Source organism: Thalassophryne amazonica, chromosome 10 (assembly GCF_902500255.1).
Source record: "Thalassophryne amazonica chromosome 10, fThaAma1.1, whole genome shotgun sequence".
Taxonomy (NCBI): Eukaryota; Metazoa; Chordata; class Actinopteri; order Batrachoidiformes; family Batrachoididae; genus Thalassophryne; species Thalassophryne amazonica.
This window is the reverse complement of record NC_047112.1, coordinates 41,114,178-41,125,998: the sequence shown is the minus strand read 5'-3', so window position 1 is coordinate 41,125,998 and position 11,821 is coordinate 41,114,178. Positions and strand designations below refer to the sequence as shown.

The 11,821-nt window shown below is 38.3% G+C and overlaps 1 protein-coding gene across 1 annotated transcript in view; it reads right to left on the bottom strand.

The window, feature by feature from the left end:
* Positions 1-2,797: 2,797 nt before the first annotated feature.
* The window catches only part of LOC117518094, a 43,232-nt gene continuing 34,208 nt past the window's right edge, over positions 2,798-11,821 (bottom strand). The window contains exon 3 of the mRNA XM_034179156.1: positions 2,798-5,459. Within this exon, the coding sequence (XP_034035047.1) occupies positions 3,752-5,459 (1,708 nt within the window). The 3' untranslated portion in view covers positions 2,798-3,751. The remainder of the gene's footprint in view (positions 5,460-11,821) is intronic.

Below are 11,821 nucleotides of genomic sequence, written 5' to 3'. Positions count from 1 at the left end.
AGAAAAAAACAGTGGTGGAAAACATTAAAACCACTACACATTTCACTCATGGTACCAATATGAGACTTAAGTCACTCATGGTAAGAGCAACATAACACTTAACTAAACTCACTAAACCAAATGAACTACAAAAACACAATAAATCAATAACACTAACAACACTGTTAAACTAACACAAACTACAATAACATTTAAAACCTCAAAACCCCAAGCTCCCATGATGCATTGCAGCACAATGTCCATTGTTTACTGGTTAGCTACAATTGCTCATTTCTAAAAAAAAATTGTCCTATCAACTTTCTGTTTTCGCAGCATTCATCCTTGACTGAAAATACATGAGTATACCAAATAGTAAATGTTAGTTGTACCCAGTTTTGTGTAATCAAAGCCACACACACACACACACACACAGAGGTCACTTGGCTATTATATATTCAACCAAGAAGCCTAGATGAGTCAGATTTGGTGGGACTATTACTTGAGGGGTGGTCAGATTTTTAGGTAGATTGGTCAAAGGTCAAGGACAATATGATGTTTATCTCATAAATCAAGAAGCCTAAATGGATGATCTACAGCATATATTGATCATGGTTTGAATTACTTTGAAATGTAGTCACACAGAAGTCATTTGATGAAGTAATACAGTACCTATTATTTGCTTGTCTGTTGTGCAATGGATTTCTACTTCCATGCACTAGCAATGTACCATTAGTGCACATGACCACACCTTGTTTTTAGACAAACACGCCAATGTGCACACAGAGGAGTGCAAATATGCATGATATTTGCACAATATGGGCACACAGTATGAAAATGACAACTGTGTCAGGTGGAAATTACTAATTACAACTCTGTTGCACTCAGTGCTGCTTTACTCTGATTGTAAGAGAGGGCACCATGTCTTGTAATTTAATTTCTAGAGATCATTAATATCAACAGGAGAAATAATTCCTTTCCCATCTTTACTCTTTGAATGTTTGATGCTGCCAAGTGAAAGCCAAATTGACTGCCCCACCAACATCCAGCACATGTTCTGAACATCATCAACAGAAATGCCACAGATAATAAAACCAGTTGTGACAGAAGTTTTCTTTTGGGAAAGTAAGATTCTGAAGCTAAACAAACTTCATCATCTCTTAAATTCACAGACACAGAGTCCATTGAGTACATTGAGTCACGGTCAATTTGTGGAGCCCCCGAAATAGACTACTGTATAAAAGTAAATTTTGATATGACCATTTTTGGGAGGGGCGGGCATGTGTATAAATTCCAGCCCAATCTGAATCGGTGGAAAGGAAATCATGCAGAATCATTGGTTTACCTGTTGTGTGTGTGTGGGTATATATATATATATATATTCAGTGTGAAATGAAAAAGATTTATTTAACCAGGATGATAATTAATGCATATTTGGGTCTAGGAGGATGTGTTGGTACTGTGTGTCGTGACAACCACCAAATGAGGGAACCAGTTTGGGTCCTGGATGGCAACCACCCAGGCAGATTTTTGGAAAAGAGGTTAAAAGATAATAAGTAAACTGGGTGGTTAATGGTGCAATAAAAATCCTTTAAAAATGTCTGTCTTTGCTCCAGTGATTTAACATTACTACCTTTGGCTGAATATTTTAAAAATAATTATTTTAGGAATGTACTTCTGAAGGGAGTGACAAGAAAGAAAGAGGAAACTGAGAACTAAGACGTCAGTTTGTCATATTTCATATCACGCTGCGACATCATTATCAAAGGAGAAGTTTCTGACCCGTGATCTCATGCTCTGAAACGAAACGCTACATTACAACCAGCTAGTCTGTGTTCCTTCCATTAGATGGCAGCATTTTCAATAGTCCATACATTTAACATTTCAAATGGATGACTTGGATGAAAGATGGATGACTTGCACTCTTTCTGGTGTTGAATGTAAACCGTCAGCGTCTGATAAGAGATTAAGTGCAGCAGAACACTACCTCCTCAGTCTTTCATATTCTTTGAAAACAGCCCCAAATGTCTCAAGTCTCTTTTGCCTCAGTGAGCCACCTTTCACCAGCTTTTAAATCAGGATAGAGGTTTCACACAGCATGACTTCTTCTTCTTTGTCTTTCGGCTGTTCCCGTGAGGGGTCGCCAGAGCAGATCAATCGTTTCCATCTCACCCTGTCCTCTGTATCTTCCTCTGTCCTCCTCTTCTTCGTCGTCTTCGCCCAGCATGACACAGTCACTATAATCGGAAGCATGAATGTATTTAAACTTTATTTTAGGGATTTTAATAACTTTAGTAGTCACAGGAGGCCATAAAATCACAAAATAATACTCTTTAATTATATTTTCACTGTCTGACCCCACCTTATGTTATTTATAATATAGGCATTATACTTTGGAATAGCCTAGGTGGCATATTCCCAGTAAAATACTCTGAGTGAATGTATAGATGGATGGCTGGATAGATCCTCTCCAATTTGTGAACACAATAACTCCAAAACTATAAATGCTACCATCTTGTCATTCTCCAGATGAATGGGACAAACAATGAAGATGGGCTGGTTACATTTTGGTGACCTTTGATGCACCAGATCAATCCAGGGTGTAATCTTATCATCACATGCATGATGGAAATTAGGAGCAAGTGTGGTTGACATTGCATGTCTTTGGCAGTTTATTTCATTAAAAAGCCTTTACAGTTGATTGTTTCTAGTGAGAAATGTGACATTATATTGCTTCTAGAAGGGAGGTTATATATAGTCTGTGCTTGAAGATGTATTATGGCTTAATTTAATGAATAAACACAAAAAAGATGACTTCAACTAAAAGCAATGTATTTATTCAGTGAATAGAATTTAAACTCCACAGGTTAATCAGCATACTGCAAAAGAAAGGACTCCTTCCTGAAATTGTTGAACAGCAGATTTAATACAGGTTGACTCTAAGAAAAATGTTTTATGGATTTTGTGTGTATATCTTAAATTAAAGAGCATCTTCAGCATAAAGTTCATTTTTTAACATGCACACATTGTAGTAAGTTGATAACATGTTACAGGATGTTACAAAATTCATGTTTTTTTAACAGTTTGATATTGGCTGACAATCGTTTTAAAATAAACAGTGTGAACATACAACTGGAACTGCTGTGTGTAGTCTGATATCAGTGAAATATGTTATAAATCCCCAAACACTGTTGTTAATAATCCTCAAAAGTTAAGGTAGTAATTTACAAAGTTTTTGAGTAGAATGGAATTAAAATACAGAAGAATTAATTTGTCTAATCCAATACAAATCAAGTGTACTCAGACTACTTCAGTGAATGTTTTATTAAACTTGAGATGGCCTTACTAGAAATGTCTCGTGGTATTTAATCAGTTATGGCTAAGTTGCTGGAATTACTGATAAAAGGCCATGTAACCATGTTACCACAACTTTTTAAAGTTGAACAACTGTATTCTTTTTAGACTCACTACCTGTTGAACACGGTTGAATTCCGTAAACTGAGCGGATATGTATTTTTACCATTAGTAAGATGGATGTCGTTTTCATAACTTGCAGTGGAATGAAAACGTAAATTTGATGTTTTGAAACCAAAAGGCTAGTCAAACCAAAGACACATCTGTTAAATGGCTTGTTCTTGTTGTTTATCAGTGCTCGTAGACTCTATCTTTCAGGAGCAGATGCCATCTCCAGGTGTGTTTCCTTGTAAACCACAGCAGTCATTGTGCAGTTTTCTTGGCTTTTGAAGTCCTAATGTCGTCACTAATGTTGTATCATCTAGAGCACGTAGTTCTTGTTGCTGGTTCGCAGGTTACGACTGTCTGTCTTTTTCCTCCTCCAGCAGACACAGCATATGATGACACTGCTGATGATGACGGTGCACACAACTGCAATGATAATGATGATTTGAGTGCTGTTCAGCTTCTCTTCTTCATGCCCACTGCTGGTGACCACATTCTGCTCAGTGGGTGATGTTGTCTTAAGAGCTGGTAAAGATGTGGTCCATCTAGATGAAGCAGCGTTGGGATTCTTTATCCGCTCCGTTGGTGTCACTACAGGTTCCTCAGTAGAGCTGAGAGGCTTCAGATTCTCATCTGTCAGCAAGGCAATCATCTCACCACTCAGACTGAATGGTGTTTGACACACCACAAGGCTGTGGTTGGTCTTCGATGGATGCTGTCTCAACCAGTCCCTAAGTGGCCGAATATCCTGGTCACACTTCCAGGGGTTTTGCTGCAGGAGTATTTCATTTGCCACAGTGAGAGCATCTAGACTTTTCTGAGGTAGGTTGGTAAGGGAGTTGTTTCTCAAGTCTATCTGACCCAACGGGTGCAAACCATCAAGAAAGCCCATGGGGAGAGATTGGATGAAATTGTGTTCCAAGGAAATGTTGACTAGGCTAGGCAGACCTTGGAAAGTACCAGGTTGGAGAGTTGTGAGACGATTGGTGTGAAGTGACACTTCACCCAGGTGATCTAACCCTCTGAAAGCTTCAATGGACACATAGCTAATCTGGTTGCGACTAAGCACTAGGAGACGCAGTTGGGTCAGGTTCCTAAATATGCCGCCCTCTAGATGGCTCAGCCTGTTGTCATATAGCCATAACTCTTTGAGAGGCATAGGCCCAAACACACCTGGACTCAGACTCTCCAACTGGTTTTCATATAGGGAGATCTGGGAAAGGAGGGGCAAATTCAAGAAGAGTCCTTCTGGGAGGGATGTGAGCCTGTTATGGGAGAGGAAAAGCTTCTGAAGCTTCTCAGTCTTGGAGAAAAGGTCTTGGTGGAGAAAAATAATTACATTGTCTTGTAAAGAAATTTCCTGTACGTTAACAAGATCATCCAAAGTACCAAGGGGGATGTCCCTGATGGAGTTCTTGTTTAGACGTAAACTCTTCAGATTAGAAAGTCCTTTGAAACTGTCTTTAGAAACTTGAGTGATATTGTTTCCTGAAAGTATTAGGTATTCTAACTCAGTGAGACTATGAAATGTTTCTACAGGTATAGCTGTGAAATGGTTTTTACTCAGGTCAAGGGTCTTCAGACTATGCAATGAGGAAAACCATGTTGGCTTGAGTGCCAGGAGCTTGTTCCTCTTCAGAATCAGAGAACTGAGCTTTTGAAGGTTGTGGAACAAGGCTTCAGGGAAATCTTGCAACTCAGTCTCTGTAAGCACTAAGACAGACAAGTCAGGAGTGGAATCAAATGTCCCAGACAACACTTCTGTCAACTCAGTGCATTTCATCAAAAACTGAACAAGGGTGCTTGCAAAACCTCTCAGGTCCTCTGGTTTTACAGCGCTGATATTGCAGTTGTAGATGTAGATGTCAGTGGTAGATGAAGGAAAAACTGGAAAGTCTGAAACGCCATTACATTGGATTTTGGTTCCAAAGCAATGGCATGATTCTGGACAGGCCAAAGTATCAGCGTTGAGGAAACAGAACAGGAGGAGCACATGACAGATGAGTGACAGGACCATTGTCTTCCTACAAGAAAAGAACATATAGATTTATAATGCATTTTAATGACAATATAATATGAGTTAATAATATACAACTGTAATCAGGGCTACCAACAAATTGGCAGCATAATGTAACCACAGAAAATGTTATTGTTTGCAGAATCTATTAGCCCAAAAGTTATTTGTTACTATTTAAATTGGATTTTGTGTGATTTGTATAAATACTGTTGTTAAAAAATCTTGTTTTTACTCTTTAGTTTCAGTTTTTCTTTGCTTGTCAAGTATGAAATCATTTGCGAGACTCTTAGTGAGAATGGTGGGATGCTGTCCAGGAAAAAAGTCATTTAATTTTGGGGAAACTCTTCATTCACTGTGAGCAGGTAACTCAGTGGATAAGGTGTCAGGCTACCAGTATCTACACCTTGGTTTGAGTCTGTGTCCTTGGACAAAACACTTGATGTACGTTGTCTCAGTCCATCCAGCTGTATATGGGTACAACCTTGATTGGGTATGTAACACACAACCTGGGTTGGTCTGGTATCTGGAGTCATAGATACTAGGACTTACTTCTTCTTATCCACCCACAGCCAGGTTGAGTACATTTTAGCACGTTTGGCAGTATTGCAACATTGTAAATTTTTTCACCTTTGCATTTTCTTGTGAAATAATACAGTACACAGGTACATATGGTTGAAGGGTAAGGCTAAAGAGTGTTTTGCGTCTGGATGGAGGAATGCATTCTACTGAGTGTCCATCGAGTATAAGATACTCGAGCAGACACAGTCACCTCTCCTGGACTTGGTGACTTAACACACCACCATCTGTGAGGCTTGTGACTGCTCTGAACAGTTACAAGTCATTGCCTCAGCATTCTTGTTTTGAGTACAAAGGAGGCATTTGTACAAAATTCTGATTCAGTGTAATACTTTATCATCTGTGGCTTGGAGCATCGCCGGTCATCATTGCCAGGAGGGCAGACAGGCAAAGTTTACCAGCATTTGGCTTTAAACTTTATTTGGAAACTGTGCAACAGCAGTCTATAAGTCTGTATATGTCTGAAAAGACAGTTAATCATGTTCTTATTTGACTTAAATGTAATGTCTGATTTGCAACTGTTGTTGAAATTGTTTGTCTCAAAAAATAATATATTGCTTGCAAGTTTGAAGCCGTGCCTTTTTGCAATGGCACAGGTGGTCCAAAGACATAACCGTGCCCACATAATAGCCTGTTTGTCTAAACTAATCCTGGTCGGACATTTAAAACTAACTGGGCAAACCCAAAATGTTTCCTAGTGACAGAAGTGTAGTAGGCTGCAGAACCACTAAGTTTCTAAGGAAGTACTGTTGAAAGGAGCCAGTATGTTCCTTAGCTTTCTTTCTTTCTTTCTTTCTACACCAAAAATGCTACAAAATACATCACAAGTGTTCCCATTTTTAATGCATTTTTAATGCATTAACAACTTAATGCATTAAATGCATTTACAACTAAATATTACTTTTTTCAGTTAGCCTGTGATTGAATTTTATGATAATTGATTAACAAGTTGGTCTACAAGTTACACTTGAGAGGTCCATCAAAAATACCAAATCACAAAATGACATCTTCTAATGTTCCTATTACTTTGAAATCTGAAAAATGTTTGGGGCCCACACAAACCTTTAATCACAGTTTTGATTGACACATCATGTAAATCTTGTAGATTTGTTTTGTGTGTTTGTGTTTTTTTTTTTACTTCAGATTATGTTTTGATTTAATTTTTTAAGGAAATTTAAGGTGGGGTTTTTTGGGGGGGTTGTTTGTTTGTTTTTGTTTTGTTTGATTTTGTTTGTTTTTTTGTGTTTTGTCTTTTTGTATTTATTTTTTTGCAAAATTGAAATTGAAAACCTGCAGTATTCTTGCAACTCGCCAGAGGGTCTGGACCCACTCTGTGGAAATTGCTGAGAAAGGGGAATTAATACACCTAATTGTTTGGATTTGGTTATTTCTTCATTGTCAATTAATGTGAGAAAGGTTAATATTTGTTGTCACATTGGTAAAGTTGATTGTAGTGTATTGACATGGGGTTTTCGTACTAGGGTGAGCGTGTTATGTGACAAAGACGTATCAAGATATGATTATAATAGGGCAAAATTGTGTAGCCTGCTTAGTAATGTTGATTAGTCTTGTGTTTTGAACACAAATAATGTAAATGAAGTTTGGGACTATTTTCACAAACAAGTTAATAATGAAATTAAAGAATGTGTACCTCTGGTTAAAATAATAAGTGGCGGAAGGGTTAATCCACCCTGGTTAAATTTACCAGTCAGCAGGTGTATTAGGAAAAAATACTTTGCTTGGAAAAAAGATCAAGAAAGTAAAACCTATGTTAGATACTAGGAGTATGTAAAAGAGAGTAACTGACACAGTGACAATATTGTATTAGATGACATATTTTCTCTCATGAAGATGTAAAAAACCTACTGTTATTGATAAATCCGAACAAATCGATGGCTCCTGATGAAGTTCACCCTCCAGTCGGTTGAGGTTATTTATGTTCCTTTGTACTGTATTTTGAGGTTGTCCTTCGACAGTGCAAACTACCTGATAGTTGGAAGTGTGCAAATGTTACACCTGTTTATAAGAAGAGAGACAACACTGTCACTGGCAACTACAGACCTGTGAGGCTGACATCCCAGCTTTGCAAATTATGTGAAAAACTTGTCAGGGACAAAGTTGTCATTTTTATTGAGAAAATAATATCCAATGAACAACATGGTTTAATGTTCTTTATTTAAATTTTCAAAAAGCCTTTGATTCTGTGCCACATGGTAGATTGGTGTATAACACTATGTCTGGCACTGGGATCAAGCTTTGTAACTGGATTGAAGATTTTCTCAGTGATAGAAAACAACGAGGGCAGCACAGTGAGTTAGTGATTAGCACTGTTGCCTCACAGCAAGAAGGTCATGGGTTCGATTCTCACCTGTGGCCTTTCTGTATGGAGTTTGCATATTACCCCCATGTTTGCGGGTGCGCTGGCTTCCTCCCACGTCCAAAAGACATGCATGTGAAGTGAAATGAAAACTTTAAATTGACCCTAGGTGTGTGCACAGGTATGAATGTGTTTGTCTGTCAATATGTGCCCCTGCGATAGACTGGCATCCTATCCAGGGTGTACCCTGCTTCATACCCCATGACTGCTGGGACAGGCTCCACCAGTCACGGGGCGTGACTGAAAATAGTGTGAGGAAAGAATTGATTTGGCAACGGCAAAAAAGATTTGCTCAAGACGTCATTTCTGGTTTGTTTCAGTAACTGCTTTGTGCGAGATGAAGACCGTCACAGCTATGTCACTTCCGGTTTGCTTCCATGTTATATCAGTCTCTGGCATTGCTAAAACCTCACAGCACTGATCTGTATATAAAACTGGATAGCTCATTGGCCAGTATTTTTTAAGCAAATCGACCACCATATTGCCACTTGCAGACAGTAAATGTTGCAGAGTAAAATATACTCTGCCAGGATAACATTTGGTCCCTGTCCAAATAAAGTTAAATATACTCTGTCACAGTCCTAAAACAATTCTATCAAAGGCTAAAATCAACTCTTTTATGCTGTGAATGACTCTTATTGGATTTGAAAAACATGATTTGACAAGACAGGAGAGCTGATTTCACTCTGTAATAGAGTGTATTTAACTGTATTTGGACTGGGACCAAATGTTATCCTGGCAGAGTATATTTTACTCTGCAAAATTTACTGTGCATGTACTGCTCCTGAACGGACTTTTCTACCAATCTTTAACCAGGTGCACGCAATTTTATTCTTTGTGATTTCCCAAAAAAATAACTTCATGTGCAACTATAAACTGCACAAATCGCCACTTCAAAGGCTGTGGATGAACAGTTCACCTGTGAGTATGACTGAAATGGAAAGTAATAAACAATCATTTGAAAAGATCTATCCCTTATTCCAGCATATAGACATAATAATAATAATAATAATAATAATAATAATAATAATAAGTAGCTTGTGTGCAGCCACATCTTGAGGTTTGTGTTGGCCAAACTATTTTGTGAAATTTATCAAGTTTACCAGTTTTGGAGCTTCATGCGTTGTTGCTACGAGCTTTATTAATATTAGGCTGAAGCTCATAGAGCTGTGTGTAATAAATATTGTCATTGCAGGGAAAACCAACTCTCCTGTAGTGGTGTTTTAGTCTTTCAGTGTAACTATTAAAAAATCCACTATATTCACTATTTATCCATCATGACTTTTGCTATCCATCCATTTTTTTTTATTCACTTTTATATACAGTGAGGAAAATAAGTATTTGAACACCCAGCGATTTTATAAGTTCTCCCACTTAGAAATCATGGAAGGGTTTGAAATTTTCATCTTAGGTGAATGTCCACTGTGAGAGACATAATCCGGAAATCAATGTATGATTTTTTAAATCATTTATTTGTTTTTTACTGCTGCAAATACGTATTTGAACACCTGTGAAAATCAATGTTAATATTTGGTACAGTAGCCTTTGTTTGCAATTACAGAGGTCAAACGTTTCCTGTAGTTTTTCATCAGGTTTTCACACACAACAGCAGGGATTTTGGTCCACTCCTCCATACAGAGCTTCTCCAAATCTTTCAGGTTTGGAGTTTCAGCTCCCTTCAAAGATTTTCTGTTGAGTTCAGGTCTGGAGACTGGCCAGGCCACTCCAGGACCTTGAAATGCTTCTTACGGAGCCCCTCCTTAGTTGCCCTGGCTGTGTGTTTGGGGTCATTGTCATGCTGGAAGACCCAGCCATGACCCATCTTCAATGCTCTTACTGAGGAAAGGAGGTTGTTTGCCAAAATCTCACAATACATGATCCCATCCATCCTCCCTTCAATACGGTGCAGTCGTCCTGTCCCCTTTGCAGAAGAGCACCCCCAGAGTATGATGTTTCCACCCCCATGCTTCACGGTTGGGATGGGTTTCTTGGGGTTGTTCTCATCCTCTAAACATGGTAAGTGGAGTTGATTCCAAAAAGCTCTATTCTTGTCTCATCTGACCACATGACCTTCTCCCATGCCTCCTCTGGATCATCCAGATGGTCACTGGTGAACTTCAAACGGGCCTGCACATGTGCTGGCTTGAGCAGGGGGACCTTACTGCCCTGCAGGATTTTAAACCATGACAGCATCATGTGTTACTAATGTAATCTTTGTGACTGTTGTCCTGTAGTCCATCCCAGCCTTGTGCAGGTCTACAGTTTTGTCCCTGGTGTCCTTAGACAGCTCTTTGGTCTTGGCTATGGTGGACAGGTTGGAGTGTGATTGATTGAGTGTGTGAACAGGTGTCTTTTATTCAGGTAACAAGTTCAAACAGGTGCAGTTAATACAGGTAAAGAGTGCAGAATAAGAGGAATTCTTAAAGAAAAATTAACAGGTCTGTGTGAGCCAGAATTTTTGCTGGTTGGTAGGTGTTCAAATACTTATTTGCAGCAGTAACAAACAAATAAATGATTAAAAAATAATACATTGTGATTGTCATTTTTTTTTTTTTTTTTTAGATTGTCTGTCTCACAGTGGACATGCACCTAAGATGAAAATTTCAGACCCCTGCATGATTTCTCAGTGGGAGAACTTGAAAAATCACAGGGTGTTCAAATACTTATTTTCCTCACTGTATATATTGCTGATGATTACACAAAACTTGAAATAAATCAAATAGTTAATCATTGCAGACATAGATTAGGAGGGATGAAGGTTACATTAACTGGAGAACAAAAAGAAGTAAATGAGAGAATCAGCTCAGTTATTACTTAAAATTGTTGCTCTAATTAGCCGCCTATGTGCGGTCCACATAACTTGAAAGTGATAAGATGGCCACCAGTTTGCTTCAGTTGTTTGTACAGTGTGTGGACCAATGAGCTATCCAGTGTTATCACATATTACAATAAAAATCTTCCCTATACTCAGTGGTGGGCACAGTTCCGCTAATCCGCTAACCGCTAATTAGCAAAGATTTTCAGCTAACCTTAAAAACCATGAGCGGACATATTAGCTTCTGCTAACGCTTTTTTTTTTTTTTTTGCTGGCATAGTAAGTTAAGCTGAACGGTCAGAAATGTTTGTAAACTCTAAAATCACGTTAGTTCCTCTCCGTTGTGTTTTGCAGCAGTCAAGCAGAAGCTGAGCTCAACCCAACCCAACCCAAGCAGAAGGTACCTGGCTGCTACAAAAAAGGTCATTTTCATTCACAGGATACCGAGCCCCTGATGTGGGCCAAAGGCATAAACAGAAAAGCAGGTTTGACTTATGGTTTGATTTAAAAACCAAGCTAATTCTGATATTAACATTAGCTGTCATTTTTACAAAGTGAAATAAATATAAATAAATAAATAAATAAATACAAATATCTTTTA